Source organism: Fistularia commersonii, chromosome 7 (assembly GCF_037954325.1).
Source record: "Fistularia commersonii isolate RoL2024-O1a breed Wild chromosome 7, RoL_Fcom_v1.0, whole genome shotgun sequence".
Lineage (NCBI taxonomy): Eukaryota > Metazoa > Chordata > Actinopteri > Syngnathiformes > Fistulariidae > Fistularia > Fistularia commersonii.
Genome location: NC_141290.1, coordinates 20,444,184 through 20,471,927, shown reverse-complemented (window position 1 = coordinate 20,471,927; position 27,744 = coordinate 20,444,184). Strand labels below are relative to the sequence as shown.

Genomic DNA, 27,744 nt, shown 5'->3' with positions numbered 1-27,744 from the left:
TAAAAAGTGTCATAGAAGAAACAGAAGACAACATGTCTCTATGCCCTGAGTTGATCCTCTAAAGCGTTGTTGATTCTGAACCTATCATGTTCCACAGACCAGTGAATCCCTAATGATGGATTTAGTTGAAGGTCAAATGCCTTTTCTGTACGTTAACTGCATGCTGATGGAAGTATGGTCTATCAGTCTTGCCTCTTGTACCAATTTAACTTACATTGTGGTGTTTCAGCAATGAAAAAATGGCAGTTTGATTCTTTCATTTGAAACATCAACAAAATGCAGCCTCAGGGCAGCACTGGCCCGTGTCTTCCCAAGCCAGCCTTGGGGGGGGTATGGAGCAGTGTGTCCCTGTGCCGGTCCCAAGCCTGGATAAATGCAGAGGGTTGGGTCAGGAAGGGCATCCGGCATAAAACTTTTGCCAAAACCAAACATACGAGTCAACCATAACCATATCATACTGGATCGGTCGTGGACCGGGTTAACAACGACCGCCATTGGTACTGATGACCTACAGGGTACAGTGGAAATTAGGCTCCTGTGGGTCGAAGAACAAGAACAAGAAGAAGATGAGGAGTGCATGTTCGGAAGCAGCCAAGGGGTGCTCTTACGTGCCGATGAACCTTGGCGTACTGGCATGCCACACACATCATTATGAATACCGGGCCAGACAAACTTGGCGCACACAAGTTTCTGACGCACGGACTCCTGGGTGTGAGAGCGAGTGCACGAGTCGAAAACCTGACGCCACCAAACCTCGGAGACCACAGGTCGGGGCCGGCATGTACAGACGTCGCAGCGAAGGGCAGGGCTACCGTCCTTCATAGCCACATCATCCAGCATGACACCCGTACTCGATGACCTCAGGGCGAGGAGATCCATGTCACTGGGCTGGTCGGCGGCTATGGCTATTGTTGCAAAATCGATCCTGACATGCACACGACAAGCGACAAGTAATCTGTTACAGGGTTGAACCTCCCAGCCACATGCCTAATGTCCGTAGTGAACTCAGAGACAGCTGTGAGATGTCCCTGCTGGCGGGCAGATCACGGCTCGGCAACTCTTGACATGGCAAAAGTCAGCAGCTTGTGATCCACGTACGCCGTGAAGGAGCGACCCTCCGGAAGAAAACGGAAATGCCACGTAGCCAGATGCAGGGCCAACAACTCCTTGTCAAAAAGACTGTATTTGCGTTCACTGTCCCTCAGTTTGTGGCTGAAGAAGGCAAGCGGCTGCCAAGTATCCGCCACCCGCTGTTCAACCACCGTGCCCACTGCCCCGTCAGAAGCATCAGTCGTCAATGCTATCGGCGCCGTGGGCACAGAAAGGGCCGCATTCGGCAGGGCACGCTTAGCCCCGTCAAAAGCCTGAGCCCGTTATGAAGTCCAGTCAGCCCCGTCCTTCGCACGTCGGGAACACAAAGCTTCATACAGCGGTCAAAGGAGGTGGGTAGCATGAGGGAGAAAACAGTTGTAAAAATTGACCATGCCTAAGAACTCCTGCGGCGCTTTGACTGACGGCGGACACAGGAAATCAGTCTCCGCCTGCACCTTCGATGGCAACGGAACTGTGCCCGGTGGTGAAATGTGGTGCCCTAAGAAATCAATCCCCGATACACCAAACTGACACTAAGCCGGGTTGATAATGAGGCCATGCTCGGCTGGGCAGCGAAAAACCTGAGTTAGGTGCTCCAGGTGCACATTGGCCTTTCCTCTTCTCTCTCTGCTTCTGAACACCCCCTCCTCCTCTTCCTCTTCTTCGACCCACAGTTGCCCAATTTCCACTGGTACCCTGTAGGTCAGGGGTCGGCAACTCTTAACATCCAAAGAGCCATTTGGACCCGGTTTCCTCGGAAAAGAAAACACTGGGAGCCGCAATTACTTTTTGACTTCTAATAAAGGTACCACTGTATATATTGCTTTTTATTACCTTTACACTTTGTGAATTTCAGAAGCAACACACTACACACTCGTTTATAAAAAGTATTATGCAGAAAATTTAATTTTATTTATTAATGAACTCATTTTGAGCTTTGAGCTTTCGGAGCATGTAGCGGAGCCTTGACCTGAATTTTAAAAATAAATCGGGAAAAAAATCACTGTGTCAGTAAGCAATAAAAAATAAATGTTTGCAAAATATCTTCATAAATATTTATCTTACCTGGTTTATGGGACTTCTGCTCCTGAACTTCTGCGCACAGCATCTGCAAATCGGGACTTTACCGGCTGGTGGGTATAATGACTTCGGCGAGTGTGACGTTATTTTGAGCGGCAAAAAATAATAAATATAATTTTATTTAATAATTCAAGATCAAAATAATCTTCCAATTTAGAACTAAAAGTAAAAAAAAAGGAATTAACAAAAATGAAATACACTTCAATTAAATATTTATAATTTATTTTCCCAAGCCACTCGGAGCAGCAGTGTAAAGTTGAAAGAGCCGCATGCAGCTCCGGAGCCGCAGGTTGCCGACCCCTGCTGTAGGTCATCAATACCAATGGCGGTCATTGTTAACCCAATCCTCGACTGATCCGGTATGATCTGGTTATTATGGTTGACTCGCATGTTTGGTTTTGGCAAAAGTTTTACGCTGAATGCCCTTCCCGATGCAACCCTCTGCATTTTTCCGGGCTTGAGACCAGCTCAAGGAGACACTGCTCCATGCCCCCCCAAGGCAGGCTTGGGGAGACACGGGCCAGTGCCGCCCTGAGGCTGCATTTCTTCCTGTCAGTACCATGATAGTACAAATTAAAGCCTGCTCCTAAGCTTTGAGCCTTACTACCTTTCTACCTGGTCTCCTGGACACAGTATATCCACTTTCGTTCTCTGCATCATGTCTCTAACTTTTCCTGTCATCGTCCTGATATTCAAAGTCCCTACTCTCAGTCCCAGCCACTTGCCTTTCCTCCTTTTCTTTTTTGACCCACAGTAGCCCAATTTCCACTAGTGCCTGTAGGCTACATCATGAAGTCAAAGAGAAAGTCAAAGTCAAAGTCAGCTCTATTGTAAATACTGCCATACATTCACACAAAAGTACTAAAAAATTATAAGTAATTTGTCAGAGAAAAATGGCAAGTTATGCTAAGGTATAAGGTAAATTATTAGGATGACAATGCACCAAAAATACGTAATTTAACCCATACGCTGTGGCACTAACTATATTGTGTTATACAATTGTCAGTCTTATGTCACAGCTAAGGAGTGGTGGTAGAATTAGGCAAGTGTATTGCTATTCCCTCAGTGAGAAAATTATCAGGATTAACAGAAATTTAGTTTTTTTATCATAGACATGAATTTGAAGTGCTTCATAGAAAGTCCATAATTAAACTTCTTGGTGTGATACAATCTTGGTGGTGCTGGATGACTGACCCATTCGTAAAGACATTTAGAGTCATATATGCTGTGGTTTCTTTTGCTGTATATGCTTTTGCAATGGAGATTGAGGTTTCTTTACTGTCACATGCTCCTGACATTTTCATCATGAAGACAGGTTGCTTGTGTTCCCTTGACGTGGCGTGACCATACTTCGATTTCCAAAATATATTTTATATGTATATAATATATTTCAAGTATGCCACCTCTAGATGGATAAAAATTCTGTTACGCAACAAAACAATGTATCTTTACAAATATAAACACAAAGACAGAAATTAAGATTCTGAGAGGTTTTTCACCATGTTATCATTGCAGAAAATCTCTTTCAAACAACTCGCAAGATGAAATAAATAGATAAAAATCTGTGTAAATACATCTACTAATGCACCTGGACACATCCTCAGTGATGTTCCTGGGATCATCGGGTGTTTTGGGTCTTTCAACATCATACACCCTCATCCAGGTGACCCAGCCAGGGCTGATCAGGCCCCGGCTTGTGTCCAGTTGGCACACTAGCTACCATGATTCCATGGCTCTCCTCTCTTGAGCCACAGCCATCTTGAGGCCCTCTCTGCCGCTTCGGTGGTATTGCGGATGGCTCTTCTCCTATGCTGCCCGACGATGCCCAGACAACCCAGAGCACTGGCATAGGACCGGGCTGCAAATCCCCTGCAGCCCACCTCCACTGGAAGGCATTTTGCCCTCCATCCTGCTTGCTGGCACCCCCTGACCAGTCCTGTGTACTTGGAGAGCTTCCTCTCAAAAGCCTCTTCCAGGCGGTCTTCCCACGGGACGGTCAACTCCAGCATTATCACTTGCTTGGTGGCCTCTGATACAAGGACAATGTCAGGACGGAGGGTGGTGGTTGCAATATGGCCAGGGAACTTAAGCTGTTTTCCAAGGTCCACTATCAGCTGCCAGTCTCTTGCAGATGTCAGGACGCCTGCTGGTGTTCTTTTAGCTGTGGCCGCCTGCTCCCCAGCCCTGACAAAGCCAATGGAGTTCTTGGCAGAATTATACCAGAATTATACCAAAGTATCTGGTATTAAATAATTACAAAAATATTTTTAAGATAGTGTATTCCCTATTTTTTGATAGGAATCATGTGAATAGTTTTTTCATTGCAATCATTCAGTAGCCTGATTACATACAAAAAAATGTTTCCTCAGTTGTCCTCTTCATCCTGCCTTTTCTTGGTTGTCCTTGCCTGCCTGCCCAGATTTTATAGTAGAACAGTTCATAACCTGCAATTTTCAGTTAGCTTTATAAAAAGGTCGACAGTCAGAAAGTGTTTTTGAAATTGTATCGCACAACAGAAAGACTGTTACAGTATGGTGCGATGCAAGTACCATTGTATTCATTGCCGGGCCGTGCATTTTACATCTAGGCCTTCAGGAGTAGTCCTAATCAATCCCCCCCCTCCCCGCCTGAGCGCTGCAACTTTTGGCTGATAAGAAGCCGCTTTATATAGACGTGTTGACCCCCTCCCAGTAATTAGCTTAAAAAAATATCTTATTATGCAGAAATGCAGTATAAAGAGAGGTGCATGGCAGATAGATGATACGTGTAGTGTTAAAATTCGCCCGCGGGAGCGCATCACATGACAACAAAGGGGTGCCCAACTCTGCACTCTTCCACTGACATCCCCCCCGCGTGTAATCAATCGTGCACTCAGCGGCTTTGTCCGGGGCGCGGCCCGGTACCCCAAGTGCCCAAATTCCAAGATTGTGTAAAACAAGTCCTTATTAGGAAGTAAACATGACCGTTGAGGCGATGGTATAAAATGACCGCGCCTCCTCGGCTCGGGGCCAGAACCTCCTCACCTGCACATCCGCTGGACGCGTCTCAGCGGGTGTCCAGAGAGGGTGCACGATCAGGGTGACGTTCATTCTGGTCCGGGATATCTCCTAAGTGTATTTCCTGACTTTGAATAAACCATTCTTGCTCGACCATTATGACGTTTTTCCCTGAATGAAATCTGTACACACCGGGAAAACAAAGTCTGGTCCCGTGGCGGGAGCCACAAAAACGAACAGTAGCCACAATAAATGCCTTTATAGCAAACGGCTGCAACACATAAAAAGGCACCAATAACAACCGTATAAACTTGCAATATTATTTCGGAAAATAGCAGCATTTTACTCACCAAAAATTCTGATCATTTGTAGACAAAATCCATCCTCCTATCGTTCCTCAAAAGGAGTTCAATTATTCTGTCATACAGATCATCCGTACGCTTCAGCTCCAAGCACTCCCAGCAACACGATTTGCAGTGTACCTCGGAGCCTGTGAGCCAGGGATACCGGTCTTAGTTCGTGGCTTGAAGATGTCGGACAAATCCTTTTTTTAGGTTGTGACAGGTTCACTAGTCTGAGTTGCACGACTTTTCTTTACGATGTCCAGCTATCGCTTTAACAATATATCAGTATCTAAATCTGTTTCTTCTCCTCCTGCAGCCACTGTGGGTTGAAAAAAACAATATTCAACACACACAACTATATTTCTGTTCGCAGCTTGCTAGTAAGCTTCTCCTCACTAATACACTTGTCCACTCTCTGACTATGCAATCAGAGGGTGTGAATGCGCCAATGTTGCTGTAGCCTGCTAGAAGGCTCTGATGGTGCCAACTCAAAATCTTATTGGTTGAGGCAACAGCGTCATCAACACTTATGTTTTGCATAAAGGGCTCGCAGAACTGACTATGCAGCCCCCCGGCCCCCCAGGCAGGTTCCTTCGACTTTGACCCTGCCGGGCAACAGATTATGGCTGAAATGGGATTGGTTAAATGCTTAATATGAAAGTTCATGTCTGGAAGCGGCACAACTAGGAGAAAAGCTATGAAAAGAAGTGAACAGACCATTTGGAATTATCAAATAAGTATTCATGGATAAAATATAATTAATGTTTGTGATTCAGATATTTTTTTAGCTCAGCATAGAAGGCCTTGCAGGCCCTGACAGCCCACCACTGATTGTATTCCATGCAAAGCAGCAGTCAATTTAAGTACATGCTTAATGGCCCTTTGAAAAATTAAGAAAATTAGATATATCATGATAATCCTTGTCCCTGAAACGTTGCTTGATGCTATGACCCCACTTCTGAATTGCTTAACATTTATTTTTCTGGACATATTTTTCATGAAACAGACACATAGGAAGTTGATTTTGTTGTTTTTACAAACACACACGGGACACATTGAGTTTCACTGTTTGATACTGATTTAACAGTTCTTATAAGATAAGCTGAATGGAAGAAAACACATATAGGGCTATGATGGAATGGTTTGTGTGATTTAAAATTCATTCTGGTGGTTTTGGCTCAAGCTAATGCATTTTGCCTATTGGCTCCACCTTTTGGCCAAAGAAAGCAACTATTATGCTTTTAATCTTGCATAGCCTGTCACTAGCAATCAGTACATTGCCTCTGTTTTCAGTCCATTTTGGGTTTTGGATTCCATCTCTGTATGTTCCATCATTGTTTCATTTCATACTTCTTTTTCACTGTGCCAATAAACTTTTATCTTCCTTTGTGCTTGGATCAGTTGCATGCCTTTTTTTTCAGTATTCATGTTGCTCTGCACTCCAATGCAGCCTTAGGGCAGCACTGGCAGCTGTCTCCCCGAGCCAGCCTCAGGGGAGGAGAGGGGGAAACGGGCCAGTGTCTCCCTGAGCCGGGCCCAAGCCCAGAAAAATGCAGAGGGTTGCGTCAGGAAGAGCATCCAGTGTAAGACTTTTGCCAAAACCAAACATGCGAATCAATCATAATAACAAGATCAAACCAGATCGGTTGAGGCCAGTGTTAACAACGACCAATCGAAACTGGGCTACTGTAGAAAAAAGAAAGAAAGGAGAAAGCATGTTTGGAAGCACAGACAGAAGAGGAAAGGCAAGAGTCTGGGACTGAGAGTAGGGACTTTGAATATTGGGACTATGACAGGAAAAGGTAGAGAGTTGGTCGACATGATGCAGAGAAGGAAAGTGGATATACTGTGTGTCCAGGAGACCAGGTGGAAAGGTAGTGAGGCTAGAGCAGGCTTTAAGTTGTACTATCATGGTACTGACAAGAAGAGAAATGGAGTAGGAGTTATCTTGAAGGAGGAGTTTGCTAGGAATGTTCAGGAGGTGAAAAGATTGTCAGATAGACTATGAGTCTGAAACTGGAAATTGAAGGCGTGATGCTCAATGTTGTTAGTTGTTATACCCTGCAGGTGGGATGTGAGTTTGATGAGAAGGAGTAGTTCTGGAATTACCTAGATGAAGTGATGCAGAAGTCTGCACCGATTATCATTGGTGCAGACTTCAATAGGCATGTTGGTGCAGGCTATAGAGGGAGTGAAGAAGTGATCAGTAGATTTGCATGGGAAATATCAGCTGCTTTTTCTAGTGTCTGATCTGATTTTCTTAACAGTTTGCCTTTCACCTGGTCATTCGTTATTCCAAACAAAAAATTCCGTCACATTTCATAGAATCATGCAGCTGAACAAGTTTGATCTATGGCTTTTGTATGTAATATGAATGGTTTCAGTGGTTTCAGTCCTTTTCTGGGGATGTGTGACAAAAATAAGCTGCATGTTAGGTTGCACATGCTGTTGAATCAAAATAGTTGGGAAAACGCCTTTTCAATTTACATTCCTCTGCCAAGAATGAAATAGCTACTATGGCTACCTATTCTCCAGCTACTTCTGATTTCCATCAAGATTGCTTTGCAGAGTTCAAAGCCGTGGGGCTGATACTGTGTTATTATCTTGCTCCATGTTTTCCTGACTGTGCTTGAAAGGATGTACAAATATGAAGTTAACTAATTGGGTGCATCATAGATCCAAGTTCAATCATCATGTCTATTAGGCATGTTAATGCTATTTTATTGAAAAGTCAAGTTCTGTGTGTGCGTGTGTGTGTGTGTGTGTGTGTGTGTGTGTGTGTGTGTGTGTGTGTGTGTATGTGGACAGCAACAAGGTGGGGGCTTGTGCTCTGGGGTCAGGGGTTATGTAAGGGTAGTGTAAGGGATTATGTAAGATCATCTGGAGCTCCAAAAAAGGTTTGACAAAAATTGGAAACTTCTTCTCTCTCACGCAATATTTATATTTCTTTTCTATTTATATAATTTATTCTTTACATTGTCTAAACGTTATGTCTAAACATTGTCGTATTCAGATGTTTCTTAGTGTGAATCTGACCATCTTTTCCTTTTTTTGTATTGTTGTGTTTTGATTTTTTTTTTAAGTTTAGTGTTTACTATCTTTTTTTGAAATTTCCAGTTGCCATTGCTTTCGTACATTCTTTTATAATTGAGCTCAAACTGAAAAAAATTCCAGGCATTTTGGAATGTATTGAAATTTATTGTTTATTTGTCGGTTTCAATGTTATTTTTCATTCCTCTTTTCCTCTTTTTCCTTTTTTTTTTCCTCACTTGCAAATATCCTTTAAGAATTTGCAGAGTTCACATATTTCAAAACTTTCAAAACTTAATTCCTTTCAAAATATGGCTGGAAAATGGATGACTATGCCATAAACGTATACTTGAAAAAATAAAACATTGTCAAGTCAAACTATTATCTCAAACACAGGTTAAAATCTATGCCGTTAATTATAACAACCTTTAAAATCTTAGAATATGGAGGACTATCGATACAATTGCATGACATTACAATAGGCCATAAAGGCCATAAATTATAAACTAAATTAAAAATCAGAAACCAAATGTTGAAAAGGGATACAAGTACCAAACAAACTGGAAGAAGGTTTTTAGGAAATTTATTTGAAAATTAATTGAACGAAAAACCACAAACGCCATGTTGTCTGGATTTCTTGTTCTTAGATATATTAGGGCTCATATAAGGGCATAGATGCAATATTTCTCACGCATTTATGGCTTTGTCAAAGGTGGTGTGTGCTCTGGATGTACTTCAACCTCAATTATAGCACAACTTAAGTCACCTAAAAAGATTGCAATATGTGGTCTATGTGGTAAAACACGGGATAGTACAGTAGCTATTTATACAGTACCTATTTGTAGCTAACGTTTAGAATAAACAGCGTACAGGATGAAAGAGGACGCGGACCATTTGTTACCCAAGTTATGTTTCTAGCCGAGCGGGAGTCAGGCACGGACAGATTCCGTTGACATTGCGGAGGGGAAGGTTGTCGTCACCGACCCTGCATCTTCTGACGACTGCAGGCCGCTCATCCTCCGTGACCCTCGGGCCACCGTGGAGCCATGTACCTGCGGCCAGTGCAGTCCACCACCAGAAGCCTCGCTCGGGCGGCTGCGTTCCGAGTCGCCCGAGGGAAGGTACGAGCCTAGCCTGAGTTAGCTTAGCAGCTAACAGCTCACATGCTACAATTACGTTTAAACGATGTAAGGTCTTTTTTTTTAAGTCTTTCATGCCAGACATACATACATACATACATTTTAGATGTTTGGGGGCTCTAGACCTTATTGGACCATTAGATTCACGGGGAAGCGGTGTAGCGGTTCTTTAAATTTCATTGACGATCTTAGGTTGACGACATTGAATCTCTTTCTTCTGTAAAGGTCACAATCTGTAAAATGTAACAATATCCGGTCAGAACAAGAACGTCCTGAATCTTCGACAGGTTAATAAGACGTCCCTTAACTCTTCAAAAAAAGCACTGTATGCAAATGCAAATATATACCATGCTCAAAATTTGAAATCATATTTTTCATCATATTTTATTTTTTTTTTATTGTACACAAGAAGAATTTAACAATTTGATACACTTTAAATAAAGCTGTTATTCATTGTTTTGTTCCATATAGCTGCTGCATGAAGGTACTCAGGTTACCAGATCAGCCTGTCCACTGACTCGAGGCTACACCCCTTGCGTGCTGTCATCTCAGTCCCTGCACCTTTCGGCACAGGTGAATCACATCTCCTCATGTTATTTATGCTGGGCTTACACCTAACAATTTTCACAGTTGCGGACTTAAGACTGCCTGAAGGACACCTTAGGAGTTCTACTCGAGTCGCAGCATGCTCCCGTCATCTTGGTCTTTAATTGTAAGGTGGTAATCTCAGTAGTCTTAGCTCAGTTTTTACCTAGTCTTGGCCTTATGACAATATCAAATGTGTTTGTTATACCGCAAGTCTTTCAGTCTTTACATTGATGTAACACAATCAACAACTGATAAATGAGCTTCAACAAAACCAGAAAAAGAAAACCTGGTAGACAAATAATCACCAGAGGGGTTTTCGTGGCAGAGACTATTTATTTGATGAATGGGAAAGGTGAGTGACATTTTGATCAGTATGGACCATCCAGAAAGAGGAGCGGATGGTGGAGCTTTGCGCAGAAAAGCCCAGCTTGTACAATGTCAACTCCCAACCATATCATGACTGAGTGGAGAAGGCACAGTGATGGACCAAAATGGCAGAAACTTTGCAAATACCCGGTGAAAACATTGCATGGTGAGAAAAAAATGCTGACAGAATCTAGTTGTAGTCTTGTAATTAGTGACCCTGTAAAATTCACAGTCTTATATTTGTCAAATCTCAGTGTTAGCCTAGGGTGAGACTTAAAACTCTTAACCTAGTCCTCAGGTGTCAGATGACAGTCTTTTCTAAATCTTTTCAGTCTTAAGATATATGGGTGGTATTAGCTGCACTTACTACATATAGGCACACAATAAAATGTGCTCCTCCATACTGAGAAGTAATTCCTATGATGATGAACATGGAGGGAAAAACTTGTTACACTGTGTTGTTTGGATCTTTATAGATTTTACCCTACTCATGTATCATGATGTAGTTATGCTGCTGTTGAATAAGGCAGGTGTAGTCTTACTGCTGAATGGTGGTCTGTAAGATATTCTCATCATGTCACATTAATTACAATGAGTGAGTTATAGTCCAGACTATCACAGATGGATTTAGTGGCAGGACTGCTGGACAGTGTTATTTAAGTCAGATCATGGAAGAACATGTACGCTGCTGTTCCTTAACCATGAAATGCATTTTTGGAGAAAAGTAGCGTTACCATGACATTTTGGTGTGTTTTGCGGGTAATGTGCATCCACAGGACAACCCAGTACATCTCCAGGAATTTTCTGTCACTAAGTACCTGTGTCCAGTGATTGTTGTTGTGATGCACCTGGTAGCCACTTTGTTTCACTGGTCTACATCTGTAAGGATGATTAAACTGCTTTTCCAGCTATGTACAGTAGTTGTGGTGAGCACTGTGTTGTCACATGACAGACCACTGAAGAAAGTGATTTTCCCTGTGCTTCATGAGACCTATGAGACGCCTATCAACTAAAGAGATTGCAATTGTGAACTCGTTATCCCCAAGTGAAATGTAATGATTTTTGGTAGAAAGATGTCAGGTTGGGGAACCAGTTCTTTCTGATTGTTAAAAATATACATTTGAGCTCATTGGTTAGAGGTTAGAGGTCAAAAGGTCACTGCTGCTCATTTTGAGGTTGTGTGATGGTTGAAGCTCTATTCTTTCTCATTTTATAACCCTTTTTGTTTCACTTTTATCCTCACAACCATGGTCAGTTACTGTCCCTTTGGCCGGTTGCATGGACTTCATAATCACTGTTCTCACTGTCCATCCTCCAGCACAGCAGCATAAAGGAGACACCACAGCACAGTGAGGAGGAAGTGGGTGCCTTCACAAAGCTCATCGAGGCCATGGGTTTCACTGGACCTCTAAAATACAACAAATGGGTGAGAAGATTCACAACTCACTTACGACTACCTAGGGGCAGGAGACATGAGACGGGTGGTAAAAAATGGGCATTTCCTGGAACAATTGGAAATGATTATACTTAACAAACATTGAGGATTCAACTATTTTAAATTCAAGATTATAATTTCAATTATCTTAAATTAGAAATAAGGTTTTCTGGTTTAATATTTGAGCTTCTGCAGGGGGACATTTTATTGCTTTTGTCCTTTCCTTCTAGTTTTGAGATAATTTCTGGTTTGCATTAGTTTCCTGCACTTATAATTAATGTATGGTGGTTTATTGGAAATCAAGGGTGACCAAAATTTTAAAACCAGAAAAATGTACACAGAGAGCAGCAAAACTACATAATCTACCATTTCGACATGAATGTGTTGTCCAATTTATTTTTTCTGTTATGACAGAAAATCAAGATAGCTGCCCTGAGAATGTACACTTGCTGTGTGGAGAGAATCAACTACGATGATTTCTTTGACCGTGAGTGTAACACATCAACATACACATACTCTAAAACAAAACACCCACGGTGCACTTTTCACAAACAGATGTGTTGTTTATACTAGTATAAAACAAATTCTGTGTCAGGCTATTTGTAATACAGACGGAGAAAATAAATCTTGCTTTGGCCTATCCCTGGTCAAGTTATTGCTGCAATTTTTTTTTTGTATGTTTTCTATGATCCTAGGTGTTTGTTTTGGTTTTTATGTTTTCAATGATCAAATGTAATTTTTTTATGTAGATCATGGTTTGTTACCTGGTACTTTTTATTTATGGTCTTTTAAGTCTAGTTCTGATTTCAATTTTTATGAGAATTCCACGCTGTCTGCTAGGTATTGATAAAACTATAGTACATTCCTTGTATGTGAAAACTATAAGGCAATTAAATTAATTAAAGAATTTCATATTCTGATTCTGTTTGAGGGATTTTGTGTTCATCCAGTTCTCTTAACATTTTGGGGTAATTTGTTCAGATTACAGCTTTTCCACTTAACATAAAATGATTTCTCTGTCTATTATATCATAAGGTTTTGGTATTTGTTTGGGCAATTCCATGGTAATTTTAGTCATTTTTTTGCCTTTTTTGTCAATTTTTTAACAATTTAAGGTGATTTGCTTAATTTGGTCCTTTCAGTTGTATTGTCTGTTGATTTCTTTTGGTAATTCCTTACCAGGTAGTTATAGGTTGAAACACTGCGCAGACTTGATTTGTAAAATTAAATTGCATGTTAGATTGAAGTTCCAAACCTTGCAACCGTTTCTTTTGTCATGAGTGTGTTCACATAAACCACAAGTTTCACACAGCAAAAAAGCTAGAAAAAAATATTTGAGAGAGTTTTGTATTACATATTAATATTGATATATTGTTATATACAAATATTTTATATTAAAATATTTTAGAGGTTTCGAAAAATATTTGAACATTGTGTGTGTGGATGGGTTTGGATGCGTTATTGCTGGCCTGAACACTGATTTGTGTAGTTTTGAGACCCTCTATTGCATATTTCAGGATGCTCACTCCCAGACACACTCAATTCCTGGTTCTTAGTGGCACAGTTACATGTATGGTGAGTTTCTCTTGCTCTCTTTCTCTCTCTCTCATACACACACACACATGGATCACAGTCAACATTGGATTTATTTCTTTTATTTTCAAGACAGTGTGTTAACAAAAACTATTTCTTCCTGAAATTTGGTTTAAAAAAATTAAAATTATGACTTAAACTCTGAAATAACTTACATAAAAATTGGTTATGAATTAGACAAAAAGTACATGTACAGTATAGTTCAATTTGAAGACACCATTTTAAATCCCGAATGGAATACAAAAAGGAAAGGTTTTTTGAGGAATGATTTTCCTTCAGGGCACTCAGGAAAAGAGTTGAAAAGATAACCTCCCCTCTGAACAGCACTGTGTCAGTCCAAAATAGTTAATGTGAAACACTAATATCAGTATAATGAAACAAATGTTTTACACTGAGACCCGTAACTTGGATGATATAGAATAGAAAATTATTTAACAGGTGTCTCTGTGTCGCCTGGATGTCTTTGTATGTGCGTCTGCGCAGGATGTGTCTTGTCCGAATGCGTCAGGAGGGTCGAGAGGGGAAGTACATGTGTCGCTACATTGTCCACTCCATGTGGGAGGATGTGGAGCAGAGGAGCAAGATTATGGGGGTCAGTGCGCCTACATGCCCACACAAACACACACATGCATACACACACACAAGCAGGAAGACATGTTGATTATGTGTGCTCAAAGTACAATCTGTGTTACTAACATCTTACCTCAAGTGTACCCTCTGCCATCTGAAAAGAATGTAAGACAAGTGTACAATAGGCTCTGTTAATGCAAAAGTTAATCATACAGTGTACTGTCTCAATGTACAAGCTCCTGTACGAAGCCTGATGAGGGTCAAAGCATTGAGTATCTTGGTAATAGAAGGAATGTCAAATGTTGTGGGTGTGTGCGCACGTGCATGTGCCTCCATGTGTTTTCATAGCTGCATGTATGAACTCTGGGGTTCCAACAACAGTGTGTTTCCTTCTTGTCACACGTGACTGAGGATAAAAAATGCTGCTCTGACCAAAACTTAGCAACTGTCCTCCCTCCCTCTTCTGTGAAGAATGTCAAAGTTCTCAAGGTGGGGCCTTGTAATAACCAATATTCATACCTATAAAGGCTCCTCTCTAAGAACTTCATTAAATTTTCACTTCAGTAAAAGTGTTTTTCATATGTCGAAGCTTTCACCTTTTAATATAATTATATTGATAATATTACTATCCATCATCTGCTGCTGCTTATCCTGGAGCCTGTCCCAGCTGTCATTGGGCATGAGGTGGGGTACACCCTGGACTGGTCGCCAGTCAATCACAGGGCCAGATATACAGACAGACAACCACTCACTCACTCACACAATTTTTTTTCCTATTAACCTACTACATGTTTTGGGAGGAAACCGACACAGACACAGGGACAACATGCAATCTCCACACAGAAAAGGCCCTCTTGGCGGAACTGAACTTGGGTCTTTCATGCTGTGATGCCGAATTCTTACCACTGTGCCACTGTTCCCCCAATAGTACCAACATTTAATAACAACAAAAAGTGCACATTACATACAAACACATTTGTGTGTGTTAGGTCAGTTACAGTGCACCAACCACACCCACTGTGTGGAATTTGTTGGATTTTGAGTCACAGTGTGCTGTTCATGTGTTAATTGCATTAAAAATTGTAATCAAATTAATCATACAAATGAATTCACCTGGATTAATTCTATTAGACATATTTTTTGTGAATTCATTGCTACAGTAACGGAAGCCTCCTCCACTCAGTATTGATGTTAATCTGTTGACCTTTGACCCCTTAGATCTTAAATTCAGTTAATGTGCTTCAATTTGCTGAGATTTGATTCCACTCAGACTGAAATACTGTGAAAGTAGTCGTAGAATCCTAAGTGAAAAGGAAGGGTTAAATGGGGGATGAAGAGAAGGAGGTGAAACCCAAAGCAGGGGGGTCTGAAGGTTGGGGAGGGGCTGAGTCAGCAGACATTGAACACTGGTCCTTTGTCCAAACCTCAGGTTGTTACAACAACACTGTGTGTCTGTGTAGGCTCTGAGGTTTCATGTTAATTGTGTGAAAGAGCAGTGAAAACATGCTCATGTTCTCCATGTTCATAATTGCTGCACAAACTCTCCAAACTCGTTTAGCCGTCAATCTCCAGGCAGCTGCTTCACCCTCAGTCATTTCACTATTTATCCTTTTAGCATTTCAGTCAATGAAAAATGCCAAAGCCCTAATGTCTGATTTATTCGATGTTAAAGAAAGGATTTCCACTCCAATCTTATACAGGAAACTTGAGCACTTGTCCAGCCAAAAAAGTTCTTGTTTGACTTTGGCTCTTTGTTTTTTAAAAAATATTCATACCAAGTCATCAAGAATTGTACTGAAAGTAGATTATTGGTACCTTAAAATCTGCTACAAATAGTTGACAACTAGCAAAACAGATTACCTAAGAATCAGCAAAAATACTGGATAATGGTAAGAAAATATAATAAATCAACCATGAAGTAAATGAAAAATTGAAAGATGTACATTACATTATTATTATTGCCATTATTTAAAGATACTATTTAAAAAACATGCAAGCATGAAAGAAGCAGTGGTTTGATGTTCAGGTCCCTTTTATACAATGTGTGACCATAGAACACTAACATTGGAGAGTGCTTCTACTGACATCCAGTCCAACCTTTGTCTACTTTAAGATTGAAAATATTTTTCAATCTTAGTGTCTCTTCTTAGGCTTTAACTTTGTTTCCAGAATAAACTGATCAAATCATTAAAGATTTACTTAATTGATCCCCACAGGGGAAATTCCTTTGTCATAGCAGAGCAACGATGACAGTATCAATAAATATAAATAAGATAGACAATTAAAAGATAGCAAAGGACATCCAAAAAAACATAGACAGCAGAGCACACAACAACAAGGATAAGAACAGAAACAGTGACAATAACGGTGACAAAAATAAACATGATGCAAGTGGAGTGACACCAACAACCATAAAAAAATGATGGGGTTCGGACATGACATGTGCCAATGAGTGAGGTCGTTAGGTTGTGGTAGCGTAGTTGCAGCTCCGGCTGGTCAGAGTTTTGTGCAGTTTAGACTGCTGTTGTACAGTCTGATGGCTGTGGGCACAAAGGTGTGTCTGAAGCTTTCAGTTCTATACCGGGGTGGGATGAGCCCTTCCCAACCCCTGCAGGACGAGCTGTGGCTGATGAGAAGCTCATTCAGCCACAGCTCGTCGTGCAGGGGTTGGGAAGGATTGTTTAGGGATGCTCCCAGTTTGTCGTTCACCCTCCCCACTGATTTAAGATGGGCCGATTCAGTCCCACCACCTAGCAGGCTTTCCTCACTAGCTTGTTGAGCCTGTTGACCTCACCAGTCCTGGCACCGCCCCACCAGCATACTATAGCAAAGAAGAGTGTGCCGGCAAGGTTTTGAGGAGCCATGTAATTTCCCAGCTTGGGCTCTCCACCAGTAGGAGGCTCAGCTTTCCCTTCTCCTCATAAAGTCATGGTAGATATAACTTGCTTTAGGAACTTCATCAATAAATGAGCTCCTCAGATGAAGACAAAAAGTTACACATTGGGTAGAATCTTATTGCCCCCTGGTGGCTGGTGGTGTAAGGATAAAAAAACATTTATAACAATAATTTACCACATTTGTTTGTTCTTTTTTTAACAAAGTGTGGTGTTTAATTTATTGCTTGGGGATGGGGTGCTGGGTTGCTTGGAGCTATTGTTGAGGATGTCAGAGTGGATAAGTAGAATAACAAGAATTTCTCTCTGGTGTGTGCTCAGATTGATGCCATCCATCGGAAGGAAGCACTAAAAGCCATGACAGAGACCTTCTATGCTGCTTTGTTTGGATATGATGAGGTGAGGCATGTTTTTATATCTATAATAATTACACCAATAACATGGTGGCTATTTTTAATCAGTGGCATTAAAAACAATCAGATCTGAACAAATATCACGTTAGGATATAGAAATAGTAAGGACGTAGTCATTGGTCAAGGATGAAGACGGAAAATTACGTCTGAGGAGTTAAGTTTGTACGCTGTAAGTAGAGGATTTAGTAAGAGAGTAGAATAGTGAATGAAGTTAGATTGCAACAGATGCAGTAACAGGCAGTTACAGGGAGTTTAGGTAAGTTTTTTTATAAAAGAACATGTACAAAATGGAACTAGATGAAATTGCTTGAAGTCATGCAAGATAAAAATGGAGGACATCCTCGGGGATGTGCATGGATCTGACTAAGCAATTCTCCCACAAAAATACCATGAGTCCATAGGAGGTGGGACTGTCTGTGTACCAACTCCATATGACATGCCTACAGGTGCAGCACTGTAGAAAAATAAGATGTCATCATTTATGATCTACCTATCCCCAATCTCAGCTATAATATATGAGACAAAAGAAGGACATTGACAATGAAGAAATGTTTTGTCACCAGCTTTTAAATGTTAGAGGGCAGAAGTAATTAAGTCCAAGTTCATTGGAAACCACACTAACATCGTCAGCCACAATTATGTCATCACCCAGGTTGATTCTTATAGATACCCGCTTATACACACCGGCAGTAAGACATGGACTATCTGGGCACAGTACATCTTCTAGGACCAATAAACAACTAATATTGTTGTCCTCACGGGATGTTGTCCTCACGGGAGGGGACACAGTTGTTGGTGAAAAGGGTGTGGAAGGCAGACACTTTGCCATCCTCGAGTGTTGAGCCTTTTGTCTATCTATTTACCGTAATTTCCGGACTATTGAGCGCACCTCAATATAAGCCGCACCGGCTAGCCGATTGCGATCTTGGGCTTCCTCCTGCGCACTATAACCGTCAATGTTGTCTTCTTTGGAAATTCTCAGACTTTCCAGGTCATTTCATGGTCTGATGTGACGAGGGAAAATGTTTTAGCGGCGTGAAAATTGTTAGCCCCCCCCCAAAAAAAATGCATAATTTAGCTGCATCTTTGTTTAAGTGAAAGTGAGAACTTTTACAAACATCAAGAAGTTTACTGAAAATTTACAGTAGAGTATGTGAATGTTTAAGACTTACACATTTAAGTCAACAAATAACCAATATATTATGAAGAATTACTTGATGTTTTTCTCCAAGTAAACTTAAGAGAAAGGCTGGTCGGTGTTTTTCGAAGTCTCTTTCATTAGGCACAGTGAGAAGGTAGACATAAATCAGTGGTTGGCACATGGCTAATAATTGGTGGAACTTTGACTCCTCCTCCTATACAAGAAGCAGCCTTTTCTGCATTGCATTTTTCATTGAAACAGTAAAATAACTGTATTATTCATTTATAAATAAACTACTATTACCACAAAACAACTGCATTCAGAAATCATGTTTCTTTGGTTAGGAATATAAATTCGGATATATTTTATAAACAGAGTATATATCCAGACCAGATGATATACTGTATTGGTTTGTAATGTGGCCTCAGGCCAGCGCTGGCCCATGTCTCCCCAAGCCTGCCCTGGGGGGGGGGCACGGAGAAGTGTCTCCCTGTGCCGGTCCCAAGCCCAGATAAATGCAGAGGGTTGCATCAGGAAGGGCATCTGGCGTAAAACTTTTGCCAAAACTAAACATGCGAGTCAACCATAGCCATATCATACCGGATCGGTCGTAGACCGGGTTAACAATGACCGCCATTGGTACTGATGACCTACAGGGTACTAATGGAAATTGGGCTACTGTGGGTTGAAGAACAAAAACAAGAAGAAGAGGAGTGCGTGTTCGGAAGCAGAGAGAGAGGAGGAAAGAACCTGGGACTGAGAGTAGGGACTTTGAATATTGGGACTATGACAGGAAAAGATAGAGAGTTGGTCGACATGATGCAGAGAAGAAAGGTGGATATACTGTGCGTCCAGGAGACCAGGTGGAAGGGTAGAAAGGCTAGAAGCTTAGGAGCAGGCTTTAAATTGTACTATCATGGGACTGACAAGAGGAGAAATGGAGTAGGAGTCATCTTGAAGGAGGAGTTTGTTAGGAACGTCCTAGAGGTGAAAAGACTGTCAGATAGACTTATGAGTCTGAAATTGGAAATTGAAGGTGTGATGCTCAATGTTGTTAGTGGCTATGCCCCGCAGGTGGGATGTGAATCTGAAGAGAAGGAGAAGTTCTGGAATGAGTTAGATGAAGTGATGCAGAATATTCCCAGAAATGAGAGTGGTAATTGGTGCAGACTTCAAGGGACATGTTGGTGAATGCAATAGAGGGAATGAAGAAGTGATGAGCAGATTTGGTATACAGGATAGGAATGCAGAGGGACAGATGGTGGTAGATTTTGTTAAAAGGATGGAAATGGCTGTAGTGAACACCTTTTTCCAGAAAACACAGGAACGTAGGGTAACTTATAAGAGCAGAGGTAGGAGCTTGCAGGTAGACCAAAAGACAGCAGGCAGAACTAGAGGTTGCAGAGATGAAGATGTTGAGGTTCTCTTTGGGATTGACCAAGATGGATAGGATCAGGAATGAGTCTATCAGAGGGACGGCACATGTTCGATGTTTTGGAGAGAAGGTCAGAGAAGCCAGACTGAGATGGTTCGGTCATGTACAGAGAAGAGATGGTGAATATATTGGTAGACGGATGCTGGAATTGGAGCTGCCAGGCAAGAGGTCTCGAGGAAGACCAAAGAGAAGAGTTGTGAGAAGTTGGTGTGAGAGAGGAAGATACAGAGAATAAGGTTAGATGGAGAAAGTTGACTCGCTGTGGCGACCCCTGACGGGAAAAGCCGAAAGAAGAAGAAGAAGAAGAAGAAGAAGAAGAAGAAGTTGTTTAAGTGAAAAAAGTTGCGGCTTATTGTCCGGAAATTACGGTATCCATCTGTTTGATCTATCAATGCTAAGTATCAAGCTGATTCCCTGTTTGTGAGTGTGAGTGTGTGTGCGCACATGCGTGTGTGCGTGCCTGCCTGCGTTTATTAACTGCTATGTGAATGTGATGTATGTGGCTCTAGGGCATACTATCAGACGATAATGTTCTGGCGGCAGCCCTGTGGAGGAACCTGTTCAACCGTCAATGTGAGGATCCCAAACAGCTGGAGCTCATGGTGGAGTACGTTCGGAAGCAGGTAAGCCCCACCGCTCACGCAACTCTTTACTTGTCACAAGAAACAGTAGGAAAGTATTTGGTTTTCTTTAGTCAATTTAATAATTCCAAAAAAAGTCATCTTACAGATTATTTTAGAGTAATTTTGCTGTTTTTGGTGTTCATCTTGATTTTATTTTTATACATATATAAAGTTTGTTAACATTTTAATGATTTCATTTCTTTTGAACTGCCCCCCCCAAAGATTTTGTTGGCCTTTTTTTGAGATCGTTATGGCCTACATGCCTAATCTTACAGTAAAATTTTCCAAAGAATTGTGATGAAAGTTGTGTTGAATTTATAAGTTTGTTGAAAGAAACTGAATGTTGCATTTAATAGTTGTAAATCTCCATCATTGTGTTATACTAGGGACATTTGTTTTAGAATAAGAAGTTAATGAACAAACATTAATTAAAGAAAAATAAGACACTGAGAGATGGCCTTTTGCAACATGGCACACAAGAGATTACCGGGACAACAAAAATATAGCAAAATAAGCTTTGTTTATCTATCGCAAAGTGCACCTGCTGTTAATGCAAAAGAAAAATAATATGAGACTGACTGAAATGTTATGATTGTCTAAGCCAGTGGTCCCCAAACTGTAGCCTGGAGGCTGAACAGCCTGCCTCCACATTTTGCCCGGCCCCTGAACAATACTAATAATTGTAATTGTGTCTTATGCATGCATAGAACGTAACATTCCATTCCACCCTTCTGCAGTCTGTGCCTTATCTGAAACCCCTCCCTCAAAAAATAAATCCTGGACACACCCCTGACAAATAACATGGAATAATGGCCAAAAGATTAGGTTAGAGAAAAATAGATTCAGAATGCAGGGTATTTAACCTGGTAGGTGTTGGTATCAGTTCGGTTTCATAGCACGCTTGCTTTCTCGTTTTCATAGTGAATTTGATATGAGAGCTGCAAACAGTTATGTCTACAAGAAAGTTAATGTTCCTTGGTCTTTTTATCTGTGAAAAACTTAAAAAGTGTTATTTTGTTATTATTTATTTTATAAAATTTATTTCATTAATAATGTTAATATTTATTTTCTGTTTTGTTTTTTTTTGGTCAAGATCTCAGAAAGGGTTAATTTTTGGTTACGTTTGGCTTTCTGGAAAACAATAAATGTTTATGTTTAGACACCTGTGCGATCGTCACACTTTTTGTTATAAACTGGCCCGGTCCCCTGTCAGAGAAGGGAAAAGTTATTTGGCCCTCGCAGGAAAAAGTTTGGGGACCCCTGGTCTAAGCCTTCATATGACAGAAAAACCTAACTTAACAAAACCTTCGCAATTAACCATAAAGTATAGTGTAGAATGCCTGGAGACCGCTTATCATGCTAATTTGCTATTATTTTGGTTAGAAACCAAGTCAGATATTTTGCTCGCAGGTATGACACAGCTCTTGAACATACTATGGAAGTAAGGGGTGGGGGGTTGGCAATGACTGGTCACACTTGGGTAACAGTTGGGGTGATTGTTTAAAATTACAACACTGCTGAAAAAATGTCCTGGAAAATAAATTAAAGAGAAGACTGGGTACCCTGTTTAGTCTTTTCAGTTTTTGCTCATTTTCAATATTTTTTTAAACTCTGTTTTAGCACACTTGATTTTGTAAAACAAACTGTTACCTGCTTATGCTCTTCCTCCTCTATGGAGACTCAGACCTCAGTGTTACTGTTTGATTTTACTCCAGATGCAATACATTGACGCTTTGGATGGTGCTGACCTGCTCTTGACGGGTGAAGTAAAGTGGCGCCCCCTTGTGGAGGAGAATGCCCAGAGCATTTTAAAGATGGCAACACCCACCTACAATGATACTGGGTTGTGACAAGTTCCTACTCACTCCGTAGACACTCACACGCACACATACTTGAGTTGGAGCTGCATCACATCTTTCTTTGTATTTAAAACATCTTTGTCTGCTGTTTAAATAAAGTTTCTATCACACAGTAACAGATAGCGTTTTTTTTTTTTTTATCCCCCTTCCCAAGGATTGGGAATGTCGTGTGTTTCAAAATAAATTTCACTTTTACAACAGACTTCATTACAGAGCTGGAAAGCTGTGAAAGATCCTGGAAACAGATATGTAATAAAACAATGGAACTTTGTCTTGAAAACTGAAAATTTGTATATTCAAAGATTTTAATTTTGTTGCTGTCTGAGCCCCTTTGTGTTTTCACTCAGTGTGTGTTCAGACTACAGCAATAAAAAGTTCTTTTTGTTGTATTTTATGAATAATAATTATAATCTCACCAGAAAGATAAAACTGCTTAATTTTGCAAGTCTTTCTAAGAAATCAATTGTAACTCCAACTTTTTAAATGAAATTTCTCAATACAAACTTCTTCTCCTTCTTTCAGCTTTTCCCTTCAGGAGTCGCCACAGCGAATCAACTTTCTCCATCTAACCCTATTCTCCGTATCCTCCTCTCTCACACCAACTACCTTCATATCCTCTCTCACTACGTCCATAAATCTTCTCTTTGGTCTTCCTCGAGACCTCTTGCCTGGCAGCTCCAATTCCAGCATCCGTCTACCAATATATTCTCTATCCCTCCTCTGTACATGACCAAACCATCTCAGTCTGGCTTCTCTGACCTACATATGCCTTTTCTAGGTCTACAAAAACACAATGCAGCTCCCTCTGGCCTTCTCTGTACTTTTCTATTAGCATTCTCAATGCAAATACTGCATCCGTAGTACTCTTCCTAGGCTTGAAGCCATACCGCTGTTCACAAATACTGACTTCTGCTTTCAGTCTAGTTTCCACTACTCTTTCCCATAACTTCATTGTTTGGCTCATCAACTTTATCCCTCTATAGTTGCCGCAATTCTGCACATCCCCTTTATTCTTAAAAATAGGCACCATCACACTTTGTCTCCATTCTTCAGGCATCTTCTCACTCTCTAAGATCCTGTTGAATAACCTAGTCAGAAAATCTAACACTGCCTCTCCGAGACACTTCCACACCTCCACAGGTATATCATCAGGACCAAGTACTTTTCCACTCTTCATACTCTTCAATGGCTTCCTCACTTCACTTTTACTGATTTGTGCTACTTTGTGGTCTACAATAGTCACGTCTTCTACCCTTGCCTCTCTTTCATTTTCCACATACATCAGCTCTGAAAAGTACCTTTTCCATCTTCCCATCGCTCTTCTAGCATCTGTGAATACATTTCCCTCTGTATCCTTAATCACCTGGCCCTGTTGTACATCCTTTCCATCTTTATCTCTCTGTTTCACCAACCTGTATAGATCATTCTCACCCTCCTTACTATCCAACCGAGCACGCAAGTGATCGTACGCCCTTTGTTTTGCCTTTGCTACCTCTATCTTTACCTTTCACCGCATCTCCCTGAACTCCTGTCTGTTCTCTTCAGTCCTCTCAGTATCCCACTTCTTCTTTGCTAACCGCTTTCTCTGTATATACTCCTGCACTTCCTCATTTCATCACCAAGTCTCCTTATCTACTTTCCTTCCAGATGACACACCAAGTACTCTTCTACCTGTCTTCCTGATAACACTAGCTGTTGTTGTCCAATCATCTGGAAGCTCACCCTGACCACCCAGACCCTTTCTCAACTCCTCCCTGAAAACCATACAACACTCCTCCCTTTTCATTTTCCACCACTTTGTCCTGTGCTCTGCCTTTGTCCTCTTCATCTTCCTTGTCACCAGTCATCCTACAAACCACCATCCTATGCTGTCTGGCTACACTCTCACCTACAACTACTTTGCAGTCACTGATCTCTTTCAGGTTACCTCGTCTATACAAGATGTAGTCTACCTGCGAGCTCCTACCTCTGCTCTTATAAGTTACCCTACGTTCCTGTGTTTTCTGGAAAAAGGTGTTCACTACAGCCATTTCCATCCTTTTTACAAAATCTACCACCATCTGTCCCTCTGCATTCCTATCCTGTATACCAAATCTGCTCATCACTTCTTCATCCCCTCTATTGCCTTCACCAACATGTCCTTTGAAGTCTGCACCAATTACCACTCTCTCATTTATGGGAATATTCTGCATCACTTCATCTAACTCATTCCAGAACTTCTTCTCTTCAGATTCACATCCCACCTGCGGGGCATAGCCACTAACAACATTGAGCATCACACCTTCAATTTCCAATTTCAGACTCATAAGTCTATCTGACAGTCCTTTCACCTCTAGGACGTTCCTAACAAACTCCTCCTTCAAGATAACTCCTACTCCATTTCTCTTCTCATCAGTACCATCATAGTACAACTTGAAGCCTGCTCCTAAGCTTCTTCCACCTGGTCTCCTGGATACACAATATATCCACCTTCCTTCTTTGCATCATGTTGACCAACTCTCTACCATTTCCTGTCATAGTCCCAATATTCAAAGTCCCTACTCTCAGTCCCAGACTCTTTCCTTTCCTCCTCTCTCTCTGTTTCCGAACACGCACTCCTCCTCTTCTTCTTGTTCTTGTTCTTCGACCCACAGTAGCCCAATTTCCATTAGTACCCTGTAGGTCATCAGTACCAATGGCGGTCGTTGTTAACCCGGTCCGCGACCGATCCGGTATGGTATAGTTTTGGTTGTCTCGCATATTTGGTTTTGGCAAAAGTTTTACGCCGGATGCCCTTCCTGACGCAATCCTCTGCATTTATCCGGGCTTGGGACCGGCACAGGGAGACACTTCTCCCTGCCCCCCCAAGGCAGGCTTGGGGAGACAGTGGCCAGTGCTGGCCTGAGGCTGCATTACAAACCAATACAGTATATCATCTGGTCTGGATATATACTCTGTTTATAAAATATATCCGAATTTATATTCCTAACCAAAGAAACATGATTTCTGAATGCAGTTGTTTTGTGGTAATAGTAGTTTATTTATAAATGAATAATACAGTTATTTTACTGTTTCAATGAAAAATGCAATGCAGAAAAGGCTGCTTCTTGTATAACTGCCAGTGTTGTCCTCCAGGAGGAGTCAAAGGTCCACCAATTATTAGCCATGTGCCAACCACTGATTTATGTCCACCTTCTCACTGTGCCTAATGAAAGAGACTTCGAAAAACACCGACCAGCCTTTCTCTTAAGTTTACTTGGAGGAAAACATCAAGTAATTCTTTATAATATTTTGGTTATTTGTTGATTTAAATGTGCAAGTCTTAAACATTCACATACTCTACTGTAAATTTTCAGTAAACTTCTTGATATTTCTAAAAGTTCTCACGATTTTATTTTCATATCTTTGCAATTTTAGATACATTTATACTGATGTTTTATGTATACTCTTAAGTTTTGATTAATAGTTAAGCAAGGCTGACTTTCAAAGTATTTCATGATGGCCAAGTGTTCAGGTAACACTCTCCCCTGGTGGGGTAGGTTTGAATCCCACTATTGACAAGAACATTTTTGGGGGTGGCGTGGCGCAGAAGGTAAAGCAAATTGTCTACGGATAAATTCTCATTATTATTTTTGAGGATATCATTTGGCAAAAACCACCTAACGAAATCAATTGTTGTGATCTTAGTCCCTCTATAAAAATAGTAAGGGAGGTGTCTTATGGGAGGTAGGATCCAGATCTCTGATCCAGATGGCAAGATCACTTGGGATTTTCCGTAATGAAGCTGCTCCAAGACCCGGTTTTTCACAGGTGAAAGGTGCAAATGACTTCAATTCTAGATAGTTTAGGAATAAGGAATCTCCATGCAACTCAAATGCTCATGTCTTGTCACAATATTTGCTAATTTGTTCAAAATAAAAAATACATATATTTTATATTACATTTTCTTTGTTTTCAAAAGAATTTCTGCATCACTTAATAAAACTTAATAAGTGAAAAAAATTGATTTACTGCTACTGTTTGGTTATTAATCTCAGTATGTTTGGGTTTTGCTCATTTTTTCTTTATATTTTGTTCTTTCTGATCAGCTGATCAGTTTAGACCACATATTAAATTTTGACCTCTAGGCCGGTTGACAAAGTGTCAAAATGTGTTAACATGCTTAAAAGCAAGACCGAACAGCCCGTACTTTTTGGTCATTCGAGGGGATTTGGGCAGACTGAGACAGCATGCCCTTAGAATTCAACTGACGTTACAGTCAATTGGCTGAAGGATAAGAAATTAACTAATAGTAAAATAAATAGTTCACAAGTCAGATCAATTAAATATTTATGTAGTTGAATATATTTCAAATATTAAAAGAGGGAAACACGACCATATTTTTCCTATTTTTGTCACATTTTGGAGGATATTTTCTGTATTTAATTTCAACTTCTGACTCAGCCATTGAACAAAGTATCTCCATCTTTTTCTCTAGACCTTCAGACACAAGGAGAGTAACTCTACACCATGCTTTTGGAGCTGCTTCAATTTCTTACCACAACCATTACCATTACTAATGGACTACCATTAGTAATCCATAAACTGAACCGAAACTTATCATCTGGCAGATAGGAAAAGGTTTTACACATGTTAAGAACTTTCAGAAAAGTGACAAGTTTTTTACAAAGTTAAAGAAAGATGTTAATAAAACTCAAAGAGTTCAAATCAAAAACAAAAGATATATAAATTGAAACAAAATATCCTAGACAAATAAAAGCACTACATTTGTATCTGGTCAAATATGCTTTTTTTCCTAAACAACAGTGTGGTCTTTGTTGATTGAATGCAGTTGAATCAGTGGCACACTCATTTTATAACAGTAAGTGTGTAGGGGGAGGGGGCGATAGGGGGGTGATCTCACACAAAGAGATAGTGTGAGAATGAACTTGATTTTAAAATGTTGAAATGGCACTGTGTCTGGTGTCACTTTGTGCTAGAAATGACAATGTGCAATAAATCAGATATAATACAGCATGATCAGCAAGACCTTAACCAAAAATGAGCTGCAAATTGGCTTTGAAATGACAAAGGAAAAATTGCAAAATGAGTCAACTTCAACAAGTAATTGTATGCAGTCTTTGTCTGTACTGGTGTGGCTGTAGCTGTTGATGTACAAGAGTCAAAC

At 40.7% G+C, this 27,744-nt stretch overlaps 1 protein-coding gene across 4 annotated transcripts; it reads left to right on the top strand.

Moving 5' to 3' along the window:
* The first annotated feature begins 9,462 nt into the window (after window positions 1-9,462).
* Window positions 9,463-22,714, top strand: uqcc1 (ubiquinol-cytochrome c reductase complex assembly factor 1). 4 transcript variants are annotated; one of them, XM_086150269.1, is made up of 9 exons: window positions 9,463-9,663; window positions 10,153-10,254; window positions 11,954-12,061; window positions 12,485-12,557; window positions 13,588-13,645; window positions 14,147-14,255; window positions 17,449-17,526; window positions 20,626-20,739; window positions 22,455-22,714. In XM_086150269.1, the coding sequence occupies exons 1-9, from the start codon at window positions 9,589-9,591 to the stop codon at window positions 22,587-22,589; spliced, it is 852 nt and encodes a 283-aa protein (XP_086006395.1). In that variant the 5' UTR covers window positions 9,463-9,588; the 3' UTR covers window positions 22,590-22,714. The 4 variants fall into 4 exon arrangements, with proteins under 4 accessions (XP_086006395.1, XP_086006398.1, XP_086006397.1 ...); XM_086150272.1 differs by having other exon boundaries at window positions 9,503-9,663; window positions 11,959-12,061; XM_086150271.1 differs by lacking the exon at window positions 9,463-9,663 and adding an exon at window positions 9,709-9,729.
* Window positions 22,715-27,744: the final 5,030 nt, after the last annotated feature.